The sequence below is a fragment of the Chenopodium album genome, chromosome 26 (genome assembly GCF_948465745.1).
Source record: "Chenopodium album chromosome 26, dcCheAlbu1.1, whole genome shotgun sequence".
Taxonomy (NCBI): domain Eukaryota; kingdom Viridiplantae; phylum Streptophyta; class Magnoliopsida; order Caryophyllales; family Amaranthaceae; genus Chenopodium; species Chenopodium album.
Window position 1 is genome coordinate 16157079 of NC_137859.1, and position 23596 is coordinate 16180674.

The 23596-nt window shown below is 32.3% G+C and overlaps 3 protein-coding genes across 3 annotated transcripts; 1 reads left to right on the top strand and 2 right to left on the bottom strand.

The window, feature by feature from the left end:
- Nucleotides 1-6402: 6402 nt before the first annotated feature.
- On the top strand, nucleotides 6403-14145 carry LOC145618081 (uncharacterized). The gene is made up of 3 exons (XM_081672864.1): nucleotides 6403-6579; nucleotides 7003-7228; nucleotides 13537-14145. Exons 1-3 carry the CDS (start codon nucleotides 6533-6535, stop codon nucleotides 13828-13830), a joined length of 567 nt encoding a protein of 188 aa, XP_081528990.1. The 5' UTR covers nucleotides 6403-6532; the 3' UTR covers nucleotides 13831-14145.
- A 2302-nt stretch (nucleotides 14146-16447) lies between these two features.
- Nucleotides 16448-19435, bottom strand: LOC145616892 (uncharacterized). Its single transcript, XM_081671608.1, has 4 exons — nucleotides 19043-19435; nucleotides 18716-18947; nucleotides 18240-18626; nucleotides 16448-16503 (listed from the first exon to the last, which is right to left on the bottom strand). The coding sequence occupies exons 1-4, from the start codon at nucleotides 19433-19435 to the stop codon at nucleotides 16448-16450; spliced, it is 1068 nt and encodes a 355-aa protein (XP_081527734.1).
- Nucleotides 19436-21870: 2435 nt separating this feature from the next.
- Nucleotides 21871-22368, bottom strand: LOC145616893 (uncharacterized). Its single transcript, XM_081671609.1, has 2 exons — nucleotides 22069-22368; nucleotides 21871-21972 (listed from the first exon to the last, which is right to left on the bottom strand). Exons 1-2 carry the CDS (start codon nucleotides 22366-22368, stop codon nucleotides 21871-21873), a joined length of 402 nt encoding a protein of 133 aa, XP_081527735.1.
- Nucleotides 22369-23596: the final 1228 nt, after the last annotated feature.

Genomic DNA, 23596 nt, shown 5'->3' on the forward strand with positions numbered 1-23596 from the left:
TGTCTCTCTTTTCATTTCAATATTCATAATTTCATTTTGTTAGGATCCAAAGTCTAACATGGAAGAAAAAAGGAAGAGATGACTTCGTTACAAGTAGAAGCACACTTTATTAGTTGGAGGGTTTTTTGGGCAAGAGCCTAAAAACATATCCATGCAGACTAGGTCTAAAGCAGACAATATTATACTTATAATGTGTGAACATCCCAACAAGGTGGATGACCTGGGCCCAACACTTTCTACCTCTTCCATGGCTTCTATTTTTTTTTTTTTATATGAAATTAATTCAGCTACTTTGTATTGCTTACCCATCTTGTTTTGGAGAGTATAAACACGTGGTTTATTCAAAAAAAAAAAAAAGCACTAACTTGGGTTTTTTTTTTTTTTTTTTTTTTTTTGGTGTTTAAAGAGCTACAAGGGTAGATGATGAGAATCAATCCTAAGATCTTCTAAAATCGGGAGGGGAACTCTAAGCCTCTAACTACTTTAGCTATCCCTAACTCTCACATGCTATTTTGTTAAGTCTTAAAAATTATAATATTGGTGGATAAAATATGAAATCTTCATGGCTACTTTTGCTTTGAAATTTAGCTTTAGAATTACACATTAATAAGTAGGCCCGGGCATTACTAAATCGCGACCGAACCTATGGTTCAATCTCGACACTGTTGGGCTCAGGTTTGGCTCGAAGCTTGTCGAAATTGAATAATCGAGCTATGGTCTTCCCTTCCTCGCCCTCAAATAGATAAAACACCACCAACTAACAAACTCAAATTCTTGTACGTTTTATATGACATCTTAAAGTACCAAATTTGATTGTCATGTTTCAATTTTTTATTTTGGAAAACTTAAAATTTTCATATTTTTTAATTATTTCGTTTTTAAAAAAACCCTATAGTAGGTTAAAACCCGGCCCGTAACTTTTTCATAAAATTACATGCATAATTACAAATCCTTACAATTATTCAATTTTTTAAAATGTTATGATCAAACAAATGTTTAAAATAGGCCAGCATGTCATTATCATTTTCAATTTCAATCATCAGTACGGTAGTCTTGACAAATTTAAATCATTTTCTAAATTGGTCATCCTTTTCTTCTATGAGCTTATACAATCTATACATCGAAGTTCGTCACATTTGGGATTCTTTCAGGTATTTATCTAGGATTTCAAACACTTTTTTTTTTCTTCACTCTAATTTGAATTTTACACTAATTATAGATTTTACGCTACAATAATATGTGTTTTATACATAAAGTTATACATAGTCATGTGTGTACTTGTTATAATTGTTTGTTCCATAATTTTAAATACTCAAAGTATTGGGTACGGCAAGCCGCACCCAACATTTCGTCAGTCGAAGGAGATGACGGTGACGATAAAGATGATGATGATGATGATGACAACATTGATGGATCTCCTTCTCTCCTTGTAGGCGACGATGACGATGACAATGACGACATTAATGGCGAAGGAGAGAAGTGAGGTCATTCATGGTGGAAGAGAGAGTTTCATTTTCGATTTTTTTCGAAAAATGACCAAAAATTGAATTGGGGCTTTCTTATGTGATGTATAATTGTTGAAATTGATGTTCCATATGATTGTATATTGAATTGTGAGCATTTTGATGACATATGCATGTATTTTGGTTGAGAAATGAGCTAGTTATGTTATACTCATGACCTTAGAACGAGCACTTCAATGGAGGTTTCACCATTGTTATGCATATTATCAAACAAATGATACATATCATCAAACAAGTTATACATATCCTCTATCAAATAATTTATATCCTCTACTGGTTGTATGATGTCCTCTATTGGCTATATGATATCATCTAGCAAATAGAGGATATCATCCAACCAACAGAGTATATCTAGGCAGTAGAAATTAAGCCTGTACAAAACTATCCGAGAATCCGAAAATCCGATCTGCAACCGATCCGAATTTTAGGATATCCGATCCGATTTTTCATTTCGGATCGGATATCCGATCCGAAAAATCGGATATCGGATACAATTTCGGATATTGATTTTTAAATTTTCGGATATCCGATATCCGGAAAAAAATCGGTTTTCGGATATCGGATATCGGATATTCGATAATTTAAAGGGTAAGTATTGAAATTAGATATTTTTTTTAAAAAAAACTGAATATTTCTAAAACAATATTAATTAGACAAACACCCTCACTTTCAATCTCTCACTAAAGTAAAACCCTAAATTCCTCCCTTCTCTCTCTACGTTCACTGGAGGCCGCCACCCCACCTTAGCACCTTTCATAGCCACCGAGAGTTGCGCCCAGCCACCGATATCTCTTCTCCTTCCGAGATTTGCGCCGATATCTCTTCTCCATCTACTCGCCTTTGCTTGACAAATCTCCGCCCTCTCTATTATGTATTTCGAGTTTATTGTTTTGATGTTTTTGGTGGTTTGATTGTTTTACATCTTAATATTTGTTGTGAATTTCATTATGTTATCTGAATTTCGTTCTTTTTGTTGGGAATTTCGATTTTTTGTTAGATTTTCGATCTACTAGTATTTGTATGGAATTTTCGATTTGTTATCTGATTTTTTTCTATCTCTTTGTGTTAAATTTTTTTTATCAAATTATTGTTTTTATTTTTCCACTAGTTTAATTGTCAGCTCAGATTTGCTAGTTTGATAGTTTCCCTTCCTGATCATGATTTTAATTGCTTATTTTCTGAATATCATGCTTATTTTTTGTTTCTTATTTTCTGGAATTAGTTATTGCTTTGTGAAATGTTAGATTCTACTTTCTAGGGATAGGATGGGTGGTAAGCTGCTGATTTTGCGGATGTTTGAGTTTAAGTTTTCTGTTGGAGAATTCAAATTCTTATTTTGTAATTGTATGTGAATAATTGCAGGTCAATGGTGAAATTGTTGATATGACGAGTTAGAGTGTCACTCCTTTAAATGAGGAAGGTGCACATATTCCAGAAGCTTACCACCCATTCTGAACCAGAAGCTCCTAATCTAAATAAATGACCAAACGAAGAAGTTGCTAATTTAATTTGCAAAAAAAAAAAAAAAATACTACAATGCTCAAATATATTGTACAAGACTACGGGGCTAAACGATAATAAATCGATAAAATTAATGAGATAGTTTATAAGATAGACATAAGCAATTTTGAGTTTTCAATACTTTCGGATAATGGATATCCGAAATATCCGATCCGAATGATTTCGGATATCGGATATTGGATATCCGAAATTTTCGGATCGGATTCGGATATCAAATTTAGACATCCGATGGATCGGATATCCGATCCGTGAACAGGCCTAGTAGAAATACCATCTAGCCAATAAAGGATATCATATAGGTAAAATGGATATAATCCAGTTTGTAGATGATATAATCTAACCAATAGAGGGTATCATACAGGTAGTAGAAATATCATTCAGTCAATAAAGGATATAATCCAGTTAGTAGAGGATATTATCCAGCCAATAGAGGATATCATCCCGGTAGTAGAAATATCATCCATCCAATAAAGGATATCATATTCAATTCAATTAAGTAGCTAATAAAGGATATCATCCAGTTAGTGGAATATATCATCCAGCCAATAGATGATATCATCCAGCTAATAGGAGATATCATCCCGCCAATTGAGAATATCAAATTTTCGCATTTTGCCAATCCGGACTGACGACTGACACAATACCTTCTCTTTTAAATATCAACATTTGTGAAATTTATACCTCTTGATAGTTAAACATATTACATATATTACGGAGTAATCCTTTGTTCCATAATAATAATTGACAGTGTGAAACACTTTGACTTTTTTCACTCTTCATATATTAACTTTGACTCTATTTCTTGAGCATTATATGAAAATCAATTATTATAATGTTAAATTATTTTAAAATAAATAAGGAAATATTGTGAGAATAGACCTTTTATGCATAATTCCCCTTTCAAACTTCCATAAACTTCACCAATTGAAATTCAAGTCAAAACTAAGGGTGTCCGTTCAGTTTTCGGTTTGGATTTAATCCAATTCCGATCCAATCCGAATGTAATTTGGTTTTCAATTTTCCGATACGATCCGGATTTCTCTCCTGATCCAATCCAATCCAAATTAAATTTGGTTATTTGGATCCGATTCGAAAATCCGAATTATAATTGTAATACCCGTATATTTTATGATTTTACAAATTATAAAATTAGAGTTATTTGTTTCCTTTTATTTGCCCATATTCTTCCAAACACTTATTTTCCTAATACTGTTAATTTATTTCACGAAGTTTGGTTGTGCGATCTACAAGGTAATCACACTTTATCAATTTGGAGATGTTTGATTGTATTATTTATTAGGTGTAATTACACGGATTTATTTTGGAATTATTTGTATAATTATTGCTTTATACTATTGTATCTTTATACTATTGTATGATTTGATATTTATATGCTTGAGTTTATAGCTATGATTGATGTATATAATTTTTATGATATGATATGATCTGATTTAATTGTCTTGTTATTATTGTTGTATTGATTGATTGTTCTATTTTTTCTAGGGTTTTAATGTTGTTGTTATAGGGAGTATTGTTTTATCGAGGTTTTAGGGTTGTTAATGCAGAGTATTATTTTTGGGTTGAGATTTAATTATATTTAGGTTATTAGTGTTTTTTTTTTAATGTTAAGATATTATGAATCGAATTGTCATGTATTTGGGAACTCGTGCCATTATTGTGATATTATGTATTAATTTGTGAATGGTTATTTGATCAATGTATGCATGAGATCAATAGGTTAAGAGTAATTATTTTGTTATTGGTTTGAGGCTCTGCGTTATAGACCTTAGTCCTTGGCATGTTGATAATGAGATAATGATCATGAGTTAAGAATAAGGTACAATCTTTATTATTTATTTTTCTATGGTCCCCTACAGTGGGAATTGGCCCGTATGTGGTCTGGTTTAAGGTGTTTTTCTGGTTATTGAGAGTATTCAAGTTTTTATACTTGTTGGTTTGTTATTCATATTACTCATGTGCAAGACTAGGTATAGAACAAAGAGCATGGCACACTATTGGTTATGAGTTGAGTAAAGTTCGTATTGATATTCGAGGTTGAGTTGACAAAGGTTATTTTTCAGAGTACAATGTGTAATGTAGTTTCGAACTACATTGTTTAATTGAGCTAGTATTATCTATTATTTTATTATACTCTGTATTTTGATATGTGGTGATTACTCAGCTTTTTGCTGACGTGTGTGTGTTATTTTGTTGTGCTACTTGTGTTTGCAGCCATGTCTTTTTCTTATGGTGGCCTTGCGACGATCTATTTTGGAATTTGTCCTTAATGGTGAGCAGTCAAGATTGTAACAGGTTGATCAAGTGATCGTAGACTAAAGGAGCTCAGGTGTTTCGATTAGTTTGTTATAACAAGTTTGTAAAGTTGTATAAATAGCTCACCTAGATGTATTGGGTTATAAATATTGGGATTTTGTAAGCCTTAACACTTGACATGTTGTTGAGTGTGGCCGTAATACCTCCGATTTAAGTTTATGCTTCCGCAATTGTATTTAAGGGTTGTTTATTTTCCTTTAATTCTTGTTTATTATTAGCTACTAAATCGGGGGCGTTACAATAATACATTATTTTTTAGCGCCTAATACAATTATAAAAATAAAGCTTTAATATAAATAAAAGTCTTCAAAATCATGATTAAAATAAATAGTTCAACGTCAAGTCATTTATTAATTAATACAAAGTCTCCCTAATTTATTTTATGTAGTATTAAGTATTTGAGCTTGACTTCATAAAACAAAGAAATTCATAACTATACAAGCTTAATTTTACAATTCGGTTTTTGGTTTGGATTGGATCCAATTAGGGTCAATTCGAAAATCCGAATTTTCAAAAAATCTCAATCCGATCCGATCCGATTTAAATTCGAATGGGATCCAAATTGATAATTTGGTTTGGATTGGATTTCGGTTTTTATCCGAATTTTAGACACCCCCTAGTCAAAACCCTAATTTATATAATCCAGAAATTGCAAACGAATAAGACAAATCGTATGAAATAACTTAACACATCAGTATACTTTTCCTTGCATATATTTAATTCACCAAAATGGGTCAAAGTAGAGGTGATGAATGGTTTAAAACTCAAAGAAAGTCAAGTAAAAAAAAAAGGAACGGAGGAAGTATATGATGAAGTTGTATGTTAACAAATGCGCTGGTATGAAGCATTAAACCAAGGAAGTATTTAATCATGTGGAATGACATTCCTACCCTCGGTATTGGGCAAGTCATCGGACTCACCACCACCAGGTTAGTGGTCTATCACTCCTCCTAAACTCACCACGTTTTGCAAATATAAGCTATATATTCTGACACCATAAGTTGAAGCTGTGACGTGTTACTCAGAAAACTCATTCTGCTATTTTCAATTTTTTTTTCGCCTTCATTTTTACATTGCTCCTCTCTCTCTCTCTCCTCCATTGAAGCATTTTCCGAGTTCTCCATTGAAGCAGCTTCTAAGTTCTCTTTCTTCCAATGAAACGGCTTCTGAGCTTTCCCCCCTCCAATGCAGCAGCTTCTAAGTTAAGATTATTTTTTAATTTCTTTAATCACAGAATATTAATTTCTCAATACAATTGTGTTAATTTAATTGTTAAAATTAGGGTTTTTCTAATGTGGATTATTGAATTATTGGTTATAATTACTGAAGTTATGAATGATTGTAATGAGTGATTTTGTTGCAAGATTATTGCTATGTGGAATTGACTTTGATATTCTCGAGCGAAAATAATTTTATGTGATTTGTGGAGTTTAATTTGTTGATTAAGGGAAATGTGGATTATTGAACTATGGGTTATATAATTGCTGAAGTTTTGAAGTATCAAAAGTTTCTAACGAGCAATTCTGTTGCTAAATTTGATAATTGGGTCATAGAATTTATTCATTTATGTATTTTTTTGTGATTTTTCGAGTCGAATTTAATAATTGAGACAAATGTGTTGTAGGTTTTTGTTAGGACGGAACTATAAAAATGGACCTTTTCTCCCTGGGCCAAGGGCGGCCACTCCTCTTGCCCTGGCTCAGGGACGGGCCTGGTATAGTGTAGACGATGACAATTCTAAGAGAAATGATGAAGTGTTGGAAGATAGAGATCCAAGCTACGAATCAATGCTCAATAAAATGGTTGGAAAAATCAGTTCTAAGCCTGGTGGAAAGCTTGAAATGGGCGAGGTTAGGCTTTGATACATTATTCTTTTATCTTTCTACATGTTTAGTTGCTTATATGCTGGACTTGTGATCTTTGTGTTCTATAGTTGTTATTTACAAAGGTAATGATTAAAGGAATTATCTGTGAACTATCCTTGTTGAACGATTGAATTGTTATTTCCTTGAACTTTTATAAATATGGTCAGGAGGGTTATATAGGCATTGCCATGCCCATCTGGATGATATAGTGGAATTAGTGGATTTACTCAATAAATGAAACTTGTTTGATAGCCCAAAGGTATTTGATCTTTGAGGGTAAAACTGTAAAATTGTAGAGCATGGATGCATGTTGTGAATTTCGTATTGATTGTCTTGTCAGGCCATTTCATTTTTTTCAATCAAGCTGTCAGTTTGATTAATTATAGTGAATAAAATGGGGATGAAATTGTGCTTATTTAGATTTGGTGTCCCATATTGACGATTTATGGTTTGAAACAGCCAAATATGGAGACCCATCAATTAGGTAAATTGTATGTAACTAAAGCAAGCTTTGAGCCTAACCAAGAAGAATAATCTGTACAGCCATTATCTCCATTAATAAGCACGTAGGATGACAAAGGGCAGTGGCTAGTTTGGTTAACAAGGTTGTAATCAGAAGTACGAGAACATAAACTGTCATGGTCTTGGTCATCATAGGTATCTAGAAGCAGTGATCCATGTATGTGAGATCTTTGTTTATTAATGAATCACATTTGTCTTTAGTTATAAGGATTTAAGAGTAGATATTAAAAGAGATGAATTTTGGAGATCAAAATTACTCTGCGTGGAATTCTTGGACCCATGGCATATTAAAGCTTTTTCTGAAGAATATAGGACTCATGCATTCATTTTCTAATCTCCATCTGATTGGTGCATGCCTAGCTGGGCATAAAAGCGCTCTTTTAGTATTTTTTGTGTTTGTACATCTCAAGCTGTAAATTGAGTCCTTTATGCGAGCTGATCTTGAGTTAATAACCAAGAAAGGCTATGATTAAGTCAGATTAACCCATTTATTACTCTGGAAGCACTAGGTAGTAGTTACAGAATTTTACATCCCTATTTCCTGTTAAGTGTTTCTCCTGCCTTAGCAAACTCAATGAGGGAGATCTATTGAGTTAAGAGTTTGAGTCTTACAAATCCTAGTGACTTAGTGAGAAGTCTTTTTGATTGTTGGAGAGTTCAGCTATTCTGGCTTGGAAAGTTTATAGGCTTCTAATATAGGAAAGTCCTTCATAAAAAAGCCCAATTAAAGTCATCTTTTGTTTTTGTTTTGATAATAAAATCACATTCTTTTCACCTTATTGTCCATGAACAGTGATTGCTATTGTTAATACCTTTCATTTGTCACGTATTATTTTTTCAAAATTGACCTTGCATGTGGGAGTACAAAAAGGCCAAAAACAGAGTAAGAAAAAACAAAAAAAATTCATACACCAAAGAGGAGATAAGAACTTGGAAGAGGCTTTGTGCAGGTCTAATTATTTTAATGTGGGTATGGGCCTATGGGGCATTCATATTGTTTCACATTTATTTAAACTATTGGATAGGACTTTCTTGGTGATTTTGTATGCAAAATGTTATATGTGAGTTTTAGATTGAATTGTAAAATTAGATGTGATTGTAGATAGTGGGTTCTTTTTGATCAAAGGGAAAGAAGAATGAGGAGATACTACAATTACATGGTACATAGGGAAAATAATGTGGTTCCATACCTAACATAAAATAGGGAAATTCCCAATGGTATACCTATACTTTTGTGAATTTCCAATAGTATACCTTAATTTTTATGTTTCTTGATGGTAATCTTGAACAAATGTTGACTTCCCAAATATAACATTATTGTTCAAGAACAGTTAATTTTTTACCCCAACACCCACTCTTCTCTCTCTCTCACTCCTCACCAGTCACCACCACTCCTCTTCTTGTTCCCCACTACTCCTCACCTCTCCTTCTGCCACCTCCACAAACCCCTTCCATCGTAGCCACCTCAGCACCCCCACGGCCCCACCCCCTTTTCCAAAGTGGGTTTTTAGGTTTGATGGTGCTTTTCGAGGGTTGTAGGGTGGTTCATTGGGTGGAGTTTGTGAATGGGACGAGGATTTTGGGTGGTTTTTAGTGCCTTGTGAGCCGGGTTTAATGGTTTTGAGGGTGGTTCCATTAGTGGGTAGTTCTAGGGTTTATGGGGTGGTTGGACGGTGGTTTAATGGGTTGTTTGATTTCCCGTGGTGGTTAGGAGGGGAGTGAGAAAGGGATGCATTTTCTAGGAGAGAAATTGGGATGGTTGAGTTGGCTAGGTGGTGGTTGACTAGGGTGGATTTGCCAATTTGGGGTGGTGGGATTTTTTTTATTTTTTATTCTTTTGTATAATTTGTAGGAATATTCTGTTATTTAATGGAATATTCCACCCATAATATAACAATTGGGAAGTTAACAATTATCAAGATTACCATTAAGAAACAAAAAAAGTTAAGGTGTACCATTGGGAATTCCCAAAAGTTAAGGTATACCATTGGGAATTTCCCAATAGAATTTAGTCTATACTGGACAAAGAAAGAAAGAAAGGTGGGTAATCTTATTGTAGGAAAAAGGGAGTGATACTCTACTAGTTAATCAAAGTGTTTATTTGAACATAGAGCTAAAGTAAATTACTTCCTCTAATCTTTTTTAGTTGGCACATTTCTTTAATCATGTTTGCCGAAGCACAAGTTAAACGGTTAGTATCTCTAACTATTCCTTTAGTAAAAAATGTGAAAAGTTAATGTTATAAAATGATATGTTGAGATGTTTTAACAAGATCTCACATGAATATGTTTTATCATAACTATAAATCACAAAAGTTAGTCAAACGTAAATTGTTAAACATCAAATATGTCATTTAAAAAAAAAATGGAGGAAGTATTTATTTAAATAGTCATAATATGGTAAGTGTGGTCATATTATGTCAGAAGTAGTGAAGTACAGCTCTTAAAATAATGTAAAATCAAGGTTAAAATCCAACAGTGTGAATGTATGAATTTGTTTTGTAAAGTGTTAGATCCATCCCATTACTTGTTTTGCAATACAGCCTGACCTGTGTGATTGCATCCCATTATTAATCGTCTGTGCATCATTGCTTTTCCATTATTTATCTTCTGTGCATCATTGCTTTAATCATGCGTGCTATTGTACTAAAGCCTAACAAATTATTAAAAATGAGGTAATGTTTCTTAGTCTTTCAAAGGAAACCCTCCTTTTAAGAAGAGGACTGTATCAGGATGAATGAAAGCATGAAGTCTAAAGGATAAAGAGAAGGAATGAATATTGTTACATACATTTGCATCTACATCCCATATACAAAAGATATTTTAAGCAAGGGGAGTGTTTTGAGGAAGTTATAGTTAAGAAGAAACATTGAGGATGTTTTCCTAGGGGTTTTCCAGTTTTGTGAAGGGGCCAATAAGAGGTATCAAAATTAACATTATACAACCATGTCAGGTATCATTAAAACTACGACTAATAAGCCACTTACATGTTGATAAACATTATAATAGACTGGATTTCTAGCTTAACATTTCTGTTTAAGAAGGAGAACAAATAAAAATGGAAGCTTGAAGTGTGATTGATAATGGCAAAAGAGGTCACAAAAATGATAAGTTAATAGCTTTAGGCTATTACTCTCCTTGATAACTGTAGGTTATTACTCTTGTAGTAACTTGAGGTTACCATTCTCTCTCATTTTCTAAATACGAATCTCATGCCTTCTACTGCTATACTACTCCTCCTTATATAATCAAGCAAGCTACACTAGACAGCAGAGAAACCTAATATTATTTAACTTTGTCACTATTCCACAGAGTATCAAAACAGCAGGCTTTTGTTACTCCTCCCCTAAGTGTTTCATTGATGAGTTTTGTCCAATAGTGCCTTGCTGTCCTATGCTTCCTGTTATACTTAGGTGGCAGCCCATTGAGTCTATCACAAACTTGGTGATCAAAAAATCGGGCCGGGCCTTAACATGATACGTCGTGCCCAAACCCATTAAAAAGCGGCGGCCTTGTCGGGCCAAAGCAGACTTTTCGGGCTTTTCTGGCCGGGTTTGGGCTTTTTAACTAAAAATGTGTTTTTAGGCTTGCCCAAACCCGCCCCATTTTCAGGCCGGATTGGGCTAGGCTAGCGGGCCGGGCCGATGTTGATCACCTCTACTGGCGCTAATTAAAGCAAGTTCAACTTCAATTTTCCCTTTATAGTCTCACTATAGTTGGTTCCGTAAGTAAGTGTATATAAAATGCCATAAGCTAGACTAATAGCATTAGTTATATTCGAGATTTGGGGACTTGCTAAATGAGTTATTTTGTGTAGAATTACTTTTCAAGATTGCTCAGGAGTGGCTACTATTTTAGTAAAATCAGAATAATAGATATATGGAGAATTCCTTTTAAAACAAATGATAATTCATAATACTTGTTGATTATGCCTTTAGGGGCTTTTGGTTGGACAAATTGGATTGGGGTGGAATGGATTTTTGAAGTTAAAATCCATTCCATTCTTTGGTACAGCATTTTTTCCATGGAACCTCATAGTAGGGAGATTTTAACTCCACTCCGCGTCACTACATAAAATTTACATTCCTTTTTTTTTTAATATAGATACAAACCCAAACCCCCACAAAGTGGAGAGAGAAGTTGCAAAAGAACGACTACCACCTATATACGGTGGGCTAGCAACCCATCACAGGTTAAAGATTCCTTCTTCTCCAGCGTAGTAGTCAGCTAGAGATTAATTGCCTAGTAAAAGTTTGGCATTCGCAAAGATGTGTTTGTAAATGAGGTTATGGATTGAATATTCTGTAGGTTTCATAGTTTTAGTTGAACAACTATGGTATACAAATTTGACATTGTAAAAGTAATTTTGCTTTTGTTAAATGTTCTTCTGGAATTGTTTTTGGTTTAGGTTTGATAATGTTTTGTTTAGTTTGTTTTGGCTTTTATTTTTTATTCTTATTCTTCTTTTTTTGTTTCATTTTTGAGCTTCCATTTTGTAGACTAAAAAAACGTGAAAAGTATATAATAAAGAATGAATAAAATTGGGGTTACATTTTTTTGCTAAAAATCAATCAATAAATAAATAGGATGGCATTAAATTTCACATTGTTATGGGGTTTCAAATCCATACCCTGCTGGTAGCCTGGTATGGATTTCCATTCTGTTTTTTAGTTTGTTTAACCAAATGACCCCTTGGTTTAACATTTTTTTTTTCCTAGAATCATTGTCAAATTTATTTCAGCCTTTTATACATTTAACGTTTCCCTACGCTTAAAAGTTGTCACATTGGTTATACAAGCTTGATAATAGAAGAAAAGAGTAATGTAATCTATACTTCCACCTGTTTAAAATATCATTCTTTTTAAAAAAGAAATCTAATTTCTCCCTTTACGCTTTTAATACCCAATTACCCTTTCTAACATTTTGTAACTTTATTTAAGTTTTGTTTGTAATTCACATGGTTTTTTTTTGGTCCCATCACACTCTTTCCTGCTTTCTTAATACTTGTGCATCCTTGAGGAATTACGCAATTCGCTATAACAGTCAAGTGCTTTTATGGTATGCTGCGAATGACATGCTCTCCACATTGCCCGACTTAGCATAGTGATAATGGCTCTTAAGTGTACTAATTTAGTTCCAATACGTAAGGCTAACATGGTAGAATTTCGTAATACGTTGTTTACATTTGGTTTACAGTGACTCTAGCCTGTAGTGTATCAAGTATTTGACTGAAGCAAAAGTAGCTAACTGTGCCAGCAACAAGCTAGAATAGATAGAAGTTGCAATGTGTGAATTTTCTGCATACCTTTTTTCATTTTAGTGTGTAGATGTTTTGGGCACATGACTAGGTTGGAGGAAAAATGGAAATGGCAAAAAAAGTTATACATACCTTCTCAGAGTTGTTTTTCGTGAATTGCAAAACTAGTTCTGGACTTTGGGTGATTGATGACAAAATTATATGTGAATTACTGAATATTGTAGAACACCCAAGTGAACTGGACAAAATTCTTTATTTTCTCTTGATAATGTTTTTTGTTGGCTTTTCTTTCTTCTTTGTGCTTGTTTGGGAGGGAGAGGGTTTACTTTGCTTGCGTTAGCCTTGTAAGTTTTAGAGTGATTGGGATGGTCCTGATGACTTAAGACTACCAGAGGGCGGTCTCTCTTTAAAGTGACCTTAGTGAATCTTGATCAACCCACTTGGTGTTGCTTCCTTAAAGAACTGCTTTTAGTTAATGTTACTTTTTGTAAAGCTTGTCTGCTCATATGATGCAGGCTAATGTGGTACAGAAGCCTAAAAGGCCCTTGCCAAAAGTAAGAAATACTACTCCTGAGACCGGACGTTATGAGGAAAGGCCTGTTGCTGCAGGGACATTAAATGTAGCTCAGTTTCGCCACATAATGCGTCTTTATCAAGGCAAAGCTGATGAGCATGATGGGCCTCTTGGTCTAAAAGAGGTTGCTGAGAGATTTAAGGTGGATGCTGTACAGCTTGAAAAGATATTCCAGTATGTATCCCTGCCACCTGAGGATGATACTAACAGGAAAAAACATGAGCTTGGAGACTGATTTCCCTTTCCTAGCGGTAATAGTAGTTCAGAATGACTGATTGCTTTTTGATACAATCAGTTCAAAAGTGTATTTGCGAAATATATATCTATATGAATGATGAATCAGAATAGAGATGAAAAGTTGAGTTAATAACATTATAACACTACAAGGTACTGAAATTCGGTGATAGTAGCAATTAAGGTATTGAAGTTTTATTTGTTGCAAACAAGGTATTTGGCTGGTGACCGGAGGTAATATTTCCGGCCATTACATGTTGTAACCGGTTTTATGTAATTTTCTAGAAAAAAATTTTATTTATTATTTTTATTTTGATTCTTTTTTTTTTTTGAATTAATTTTTATTTTGATTCTCTTTTCCCCTTATTCCCTTAAAACTTTCACTTTCCTAAGTCTTAATCACTTGTTGGGTAATTGTAATTAGATCTCTCTTTTAACCTAGTCTCCATAGTAAGACATAGGGACTGCCAAATCGATGGTAAGCTTCAAATTCTTCTTCACATTAATGTTTTTAGTCAATAAAGATCACCAACACTATGGTGATTATATTCAGTCACTTCTTGTAGGGTTTAGTCGGTTCCCTAATGGTGGGATTTTTAGTATTGTTTGTTTGTTTTTCGTGTATCTAAGGATACAAATTTGGAAGATTCGTCTTAAATTTGTGGAATTGCGGGCTGTTGGTATAGAGATATAGATTTAAAAGATTCGTCTTGTAAATTTGCCGGTCTTGATGACCTTGAAGCTCCGTAAAAAATGATGCAAAAATATCTAAAATTATCAGGAGTAGTTCAGAAGCGATGTCATTAGTTTAGGAGTGTTAAGTTGTATTGAGAATTAAGATTTTTTAGGGATGATTGTAAATGTCAAATAACTATAATTATTTAATGAAATACACCCCACCTTATTCCATTTTTTTCTTTTTCCTTTTTTTTTTTTTTTTTTTTTTTTTTTGTTTTAAAAAAACAAAACCCTTCCACTTTCCATCTTTCTATGGTGGCCTGGTGGGCTAGCCCTTCCCAACATTATAGCCATAGTCTCACAATTCAACACAATGAAAATTTTTGCCTACACCCCAATATAGGTAGCACTGCCTGCACCCCTTCTTCATCATAATGACATTATCTTGTAATTTTGAGTTAAGACAACAATTAGATACTCAATTCTTAATTTTTTCACCTTTTAGATACTCAATTCTTTTTTTTCACCCTTCCTTTAGGTACTCAAACAAATTTTCAGGCCAACTAACTCACCCCTAACTCACCTTTAACCACACATAATTAAAAACTAATTAAATTTAAAAAACATTAATTAATTTAACTATTTCTCCCAGATGGTTGTGACTCTGCAACCTCCTCAATGAAGAAACCCTTCTTTGAAACGTCCTAGTTTCCATCTCCTGGATCTTTCAACTGGTGGCGCAAAGCTTCTGCAACGAAGAGCAAGTCAAACTCGTCTGAAAAAGTTAAGAAAACCCCATTTGTAATAAGAAAAATTAGTGATGAAGATTAAAGGAAATGTGTATGATGGAAAGAAACCTAGATGTAATCTGCTTTCTAATGAGAAATCAAAGAATGCCCACTTTCCAAAAATGGAAACTAAAACTAGAAATTTAAAGGTGAAGGAAAATGTTGATGATTATGATCTTAACCCAAATGTGATGACAAATCGAAGAAATCGCCATTGTTAGGGAAGGAAGATGAAGGAGAGAGAACGAGGGTTTTAGCAACTCTTAGTATGTTTAGAGAAAAATGCAAGGAAATTTCAAAATCAAAAGATGCAATTTCGAAAAAAAAAACATGATTGATTTTAAGGCTAATGAAGAGTTATGAAAAGAAGGGAAAATTCGAATTTGTTCTAGCGAAATTATGAGTTCTGTACCTAGTGTTAAGGTAGGAGATCGATTCGAGTATCGAGTTGAACTCAATATATTGGACTTCATGGTAGAGTTCAACATGGAATTTGTTCTAGCAAAATTCTGGATTCCGTACCCGGTCTTTTTCCCCAAATTTGGCCACAAACAATCAAGCTCGTGTTCATCACCAACCTCCGTGACAAATTTTCCAGAAAAAGAAAGAACAAAGGAATGTGAAAAGGGGAATAAGAGTAAGCAACCAGCGGTTTTTGGGTGGGACCCACATGACTTAACCCAAGGTACTCAATTTTTAACCAAGAGTACTCAATTGTTTGGGTTAATTTTTTTTTGGCCGAAAAATGAGTCAGAGTACCCAAACGGTGAAAAAAAAGAATTGAGTACCTAAAAGGTGAAAAAATGAAGAATTGAGTACCTAATTGTTGTCTTAACTCTATAATTTTTCAATTTTGAATCATATACAAAATGTTCATTCTGGTATATATAAATGTTCATTTTTGTAAATGTAAATGTTCAGTTTTGTATCATTAAATGTTCAATATTGTTAATTGGGCGATGCTATATATTTATTGTTTCTTAAGCAAAACTTTTATTATCTTTTCAAATTTATATATATACACGAGCTCAATTTATTAATTAAAAGTAAAATATTATTTTTAAAAAAAAAAATCAAAAGTGAAAATCTTAAACTTCAAAAATGTATATATCATATACTTAGGCCCCGTTCTTTAGAGCTTCTCTGCTCAAATTAAATCTGCTCTGCTCTGCTCTCCTCAAAAGGAATCTGCTCTGCACTGCTCTGCTCTATATTCAAATAATAATTAATAATAACAACAATAATAATTAATATTTAATAATAATAATTAATATTGTGTTGATGATAATTTTATTATTTTAAATAATTATAATAATTATTAATATAAAAAATAATTATAATAATTATTAATATTAATAATAATTAATATTTATTAATCATTATAATAATTAATAATAATAATTATCAATAATAATATTTAATAATTCAAAATATTAAGAATTAATATTTAATAATATTATTAATTAATAATTTCTAATAATTATAACAATTCTTTCAAAAAAATTAAATAATAAATAATAAAAATAATAATAACAATTAATAACAATTTCTTTTATAAACATTTGATATTAGAATCACAATGTGTAGAAACATTTGATGTGGATATTGATTGTAAGTTCATTGACTTGAATTATTTTTCAAATCTTTCCATACATTTTAAGAATTAAAAAAACGAGGTTGTTTTCAAGTAATATTTTGTATATTATCATTATTTTTAGGGTTAAAAATATATGATTAAGACATATTTGTAAGTAAAATCATTATTACTCATTAAATCATTTTATTTTAAATTTTTTGTGAAATAAATATAAGTAAACCATTGTCTTTTATCTTTCTACTATTAACATATGTTAAATATGATACACATATATTTATATTTTCACTCACCTAAATCGTATATGTACTTAATAATAATAATAATAATAATAATAATAATAATAATAATTGTAATTGTAATAATAATAATAATAATAATTGTAATAATAATAATAATAATAATTGTAATAATAATAAGAATAACAATAATAATAATAACAACAACAACAACAACAACAACAACAACAACAACAACAACAACAACAACAACAACAACAACAACAACAACAACAACATTAGTAATAATAATAATAACAATAATAATAATAATTATAATAATAATAATAACAGCAACAACAACAACATTAGTAGTAGTAGTAGTAGTAGTAGTAATAATAATAATAATAATAATAATAATAATAATAATAATAATAATAATAATAATAACAATGACTTTTGTTTTTGAGAAATAATAATAATAATAATAATAATAATAATAATAATAATAATAATAATAACAATAATAATAGTATTAATAATAATGTGGAAATCTATTCGGCTCTGCTCTGCTCTCCAGAAATCTGCTCAGCTATGCTCTGCTAAAATTTAATCTACTCAGCTATGCTCTGCTAAAATTTAATCTGCTCTGCTCTGCTCTGCCCAGAAGCTCAAAAGAACAGGGCCTTAGGGTGTGTTCTATTCACCTGATTTTTACTTATCAGAACTTATCTGAACTTATCAGTCCTTATCTAAACTTATCTGAACTTATTACACCTTATTAACACTTATTTGACCTTATTAAACCTTATTAACACTTATAAGAATTTATTAGACATTATTTGTCATTCTTGAAACATATTGTGTAACATATTGGTAATATGAGTATATATATAACAATATATTAAAATAAAAGCAATAAAATATGAAAATATTAGCATTTTCTTAATTTCAAATATTAAAAAAAATAAACACTGAAACAAGCAAAAGTGTATGTTGCAATGACACCAAATAAAATTTTAATCTTCTAATGCTTCATCATCATCATTCTCATCATCTTCTTCTTCTGTATCATCCTCAACAACACCTCTATCCGACTTCCATATATCTTTTGTTATTTTATCCCGAATACGGTTCATAGCTTTTTTCCTTTGGATATCATACAAATTATAATCTGCTATAGTCTCCATTTCTTCAACCTCTTGAAATATTGGTATCTCTAATTCGTATAGACGGATAAAATTGTGAAGAGTAAATGTTGCAACAATGATAGACAATTGAAATGCTTCATCCATCGGTGGCATCATCTTTAAGATTTTCCATTTTTTCTTTAATACGCCGAAATATCTTTCAATTGTTGAACATAAAGAGGAATGTCGATGATTATAATGCTCTAAGTTTCCAATAGGTGGATCCCTTTCTTCAAAATCTGGCAAATGATACCTCAAGTCTTTGCCCATATGCGGGCTTAGATATCCAAGAGTATTTGGATATGCTGAGTCAACTAAAATGTATTTTCCTATTCAATCATAAGAAAATATTAGAATACACTAAAAATAAGGTAGCATATTTATCTAAGTAACAACAATTTTAAACTTTAAATAGTACCTGAAGGTGGATGGGGGAAATTCTTGGTTACATCACCTAAACAATGTGTCCAAACTGTCGTGTCATGTGCACTTCCTTCGAAGCCCACATTTAGAAAAGTAAATAACATGTTAAACGAACACGCAGCCATGATATTCCATGTTTTGTTTCCTTTACGTCCTCTATATGGGTTACCACCAACATCATCAACAACTGCTTCTATATGGGTACCATCTAAAGCTCCGACACAATCCTAAGAATGATTTTTTTTTTTATTAATATTAGAACGAAAAAATGTAGCATGTTAGGATAAACATTTTTACTAACTAAATACATTAGAATTGTTACCTTGAAAAATGGCCAATATAATGAATTGTTTTTAATTTCTGGTGGTGATTCATTGAAACTCTGATATGGTCGAATAATATCACAAGATAATGCAACCAAAGCTTTCAACACTGCTCTGAAGTAGATAGAAATGGTTGATATCGAATGTTGAAGTCTCTCCACAGCATCACGATATGCATCAACTTTAGCCATCATGAATAGACATATGTCGACTTGCTCTTCCACGTGTATAAATCGACCATCAGATAATATTTCTTTCCCTCTTAATACATCAACAAGCTTTATGAAGATATCTTTATCAACCCTTAGTTGCTCTTTGCACAAATTAGGATGTCCAGTCAATAACCTATGTATCCACTCACTTCCAGGTTCACCCCCTACATGTAGAAGCATTCGTTCTTTCTAAGTAAGTAATCTCTTCAACTCGTGCAAGGCAATATACATCATACAATTTGGGTGCAATTTTTCGTCCATTCTACAAATCAAAATAAAAGTTAATTTCTCAAAAAAAAAAAAAACGTAATTAATAATTTGTGACTCTTCTTACTTGTCATTGAAACATAATAAATAAAGTTTCACATATCACAATAAAAACACATTAGTTACCAAAATTTAACTTATTCCATATTGGAAAAAAATGAAACTTACATACCCAAACTTTAAAATAACAAGTGCTAAGCATCTTAGACAACTTATGATAGTTAATAATCAGCATCCAAGTTATCATTGATAGGTTATCGTACACCTGTCAAAAATAAATTCCTAACAAAACCAACTAACAATTTAGTAGGGTAAGTAGGGTCGAATCCACAGGGAGATGGTATTTAATCTAACCTCTAAGAAATTTGAGAAACTAAACTATGTCACGGAATCGGTATAAAAAGATAGTCTAAATTAAAGTAAGAATAAAGCAATTGATAAAAAGACCTAGGGTTATGGTTCATCATGCTTATAGTTCTAAATCTATCAAATATCAATAACAATTCAGTCAATCAATTATCTAGAGCAATTGCTAAGCCTACGGTCGGGTCTTAAAGCTTTCAATTCAACATATGTAGTTCGGTCGCTAACATAATAAGAATTGCTAGTTGTAGGTAAGCCTTTAAAAGTAAGATCTTTCGAATTGAACTCTTATTAACAATAATTTATCAAACAATTGATCAGGTTGCAAGATTAACAATAAAACACTATCAATTAGAGATATCAATAATCAAATCATAAATAATATCAATCAAGAATTATAATATAAACATGGATTCCCAAACCCTATAAATTAAACTACTCAAACATGAAATAAATAATAAAAACAAGAAATAATAAAGAAAACATAAATAAAGTAAAGAAAATATAATTACCTCAATAAATTAATGTATCAAATTCAAGGACAAATCCATGGAGGAATCCATGGAGTTGTCCATGAAAACCTAGGGCTAGAGAGAAATCTAAAAAGAATGTAAATTCTAAAAAATAAAGCATAAGGGAAAAATAATATCCCTTGAGTGTTTATCAAATCCTAAATTCTAATCTAAAAATAATTAAAGAAAAGAAATAAGAAAATATAATTTGTAGTATTTTTGGATGATAGAAAGTGACGTGGCATGAATAAGTTCGAGGGACGAGTGAAAATGTGCAGCGGCAAGGCCTCGTGAGCTGCTTGGATGCTCGGCAGAACCTGCGGCCGCAGGGTGGTGGCCGCGCCCTAGTAGTAGCAGCAGCGAGCATCGGGTGGCCGCAGGGTATGGTCGCAGGCTACACGCTTGGATTGAAACGGCCGTAACTTCTGTTCTAGAAGGCTTCTTGGGGCGTGTGACTTATCATTGGAAAGATCTTCAAGTTAGTTTCCAACGCAACTTGAATTACTTCAATGCAATATGTAGAAATCAAGTTATGATCAAAAGAGTGAGCAAATAAAGGTCATTTTTGATACTTTGCAAACCTTCGTTTTTCTCCGTTTCTAACTCAAATTCATTTCCGTAAAGTGCATAACGACCCTTGTGGATGTTATTTTCATTCTTCACGCATATTAATCTCATACTAAGCTTCCAAAAACACATTCACTTCATTGAGTGACCTCGATTCATGGACGTTTCATCCTTTTTTTGTCTGATTCTTCCATAGCTACTCCGAAAGCGTCCAAATAGTTATATAAACTACCTGTAACATTAAGAAAATACAAATGGAGCGTAATAGATTACAATACAAACAACTTCTGCATTTGAGACCTAAAATGCGACAAAAGACTCAAAAAGCAACTATAAAACTAGCATAAACGTGCCTTTAAACTCTATATATGTATGACTCGTCAATCATCGAAGCCAGGCCTATAACAATCATCTGGGAATGAGATTTTGTCTTCAAATACAAGATTCTAAACTCATTATCCGGAAGAGACAAAAACAAATCACTTTCATCTGGATCACGTAAGAACTCCAACACTTGAAGAATGAAGGACTTTCCGTAATTGCTAACTGCCGGCATTCCATCCAAAATTGAAATCCTTTTTTCATATTTTGATGGAGATGGTCTAGGTTGTATCTTAGAGGAGCCAATTTGCATATTTATTCTTAAATAATCCATGCAAGTTTTAATGCCATCCTTCACACTCTTTCTAGAGGTAGCACCGCAATCTAACTCTTACGTTTGTTAGAAGATATGCTCTTAGGAGGGGACCTGCTTTCGTAAGCCGACCTTTCAATATCTTCCATATCATCATCTTTGGTTCTAAGTTCTTCATCAGAATCCCCAGCTCTTTCCTTAAAATCATCTTGAACAAGAATCATGGGTTGTTTGTGTTTGGTTTGTATGGTCGGTCCTCCAACGGCGGGAGACTAAGATTTGTTAATTGTTGCATACGTCCCAACAAATTTATCATTCAACTTATCCTCAAACATCAAGGGTTTCTTTAGAAAGCTTGAAGAGTTCTTATGCTTCTATAAGGCAATACAATAAAAAAAAATTATTGATATTACTCCAAGTAATAATAACAAAAATATAAGTACAAAAAGAAAAATTCATAACCTAAATACCTTTATAAATGCCTTCCACTTCTCATCTTTTGGATCAATCACAGGGCAACCCGTTTCCTCATTCCAACAAATTCCTATCCAACTTTTAAGTTCGCTCCAAGCTTTAAATTTTCCTCTAACGTCACTATAATAGTTCTCCAACTGTTTCTTTTCGAACTCTTTCCCTGTTTGTGCATTCAAACGTAATACAATTGTGTACCAATTATACTTGCCACCTCTTGACCTTTTGTTTTCTTTTATTAAATCCAAAAATATCTCAATATCCTCATTGTTCCATGATGTCCTTTCGTTAGAAGCCATTGTAGTTTTGCTAATAAATAAAATTTTTAAAGCATTATTAACTATATGAAGTCAATAAGATACTAATATGGGTGATGTTGGGACTTACAGATATAGGTGCTAAGATAAAAATGCAAAAAACAACAAACACTCTAAAGCAATAGTTTAAAAACCAAGGTACACGTACTACTCAATTCTGAAATTCGTATAAGTTAGCAAATCATGTCCTTGTATATGAAATAAAATATTGTCAACATAATGTAAGATAGTATAACATATTTCAAACTCAGTAGCTAATATAGACTTACGTATGTAGCTTGGTTGTCGATCAAGTACACTTTTTATTGAAACTACCTTGGCAAAACCTGAAAAATATAGTATGAAAATAGTGTATTAGTATCAAAATAATGAAGTTATCTACAATACTCATAAACAAGCTCTCGTACCTTCTAGGTGTTTTGTGAAGATACACCTAATTAGTTGTTGAATAAGAAAAAGTATGTGCGTATATATATGTATATACATGTATATATATATATATACATGTATATATATATACATGTATATATATTAGTAATGGTAACTAAACGCATGCATGAAGAAACTAAAACCACTACTCCCTCTGTCCCAGTTTACTTGCAACATTTTGACTGGACACGCTTGTCGATGCATATCTTTGACCATCTATATCTTTTATTATATATTTGTAAAAGGTATAAAAAGTTTATATTAAGAAACTATACATTAAAATAGAGTCAACAATATCTTACATGATTACATTGACTTTTATATAATAGCTAAAAAAGATGGTCAAAGTGAGATGTGTGAATAGTGCAAAAAGTCAAAACGTTGCGAGTAATTTGGGACGGAGGGAGTATTTTATAGCTTAGAAATAGTGTGCACTTGACTTTTAACAACATGCAATTAATCACTATTCTACAGCTTAGGAATAGTAAAATGTTAACGGTTAACAACGGTAAACACCCATTTGTGTCTCCCCAAAACCAAACCCAGTGATGAATACCTTTTGCGTCGAATCACAATCGAATGAAGTGAAAGTGTGAAAAGACTAGTGTTGCGGTTAATATTTATTAAAATCTTTCCTTCTGTTTTCGAAAACCAACTCTATTTTATGAAAATAGCCAATCTAGTTTAGTTTAGTCCATGATAAGGGTCTAATGATAGTGTAGTTGGATGGGGCTCGAAAAGAACTTTCCAACGATATATTACAAGCCCAATTCCGACGAAT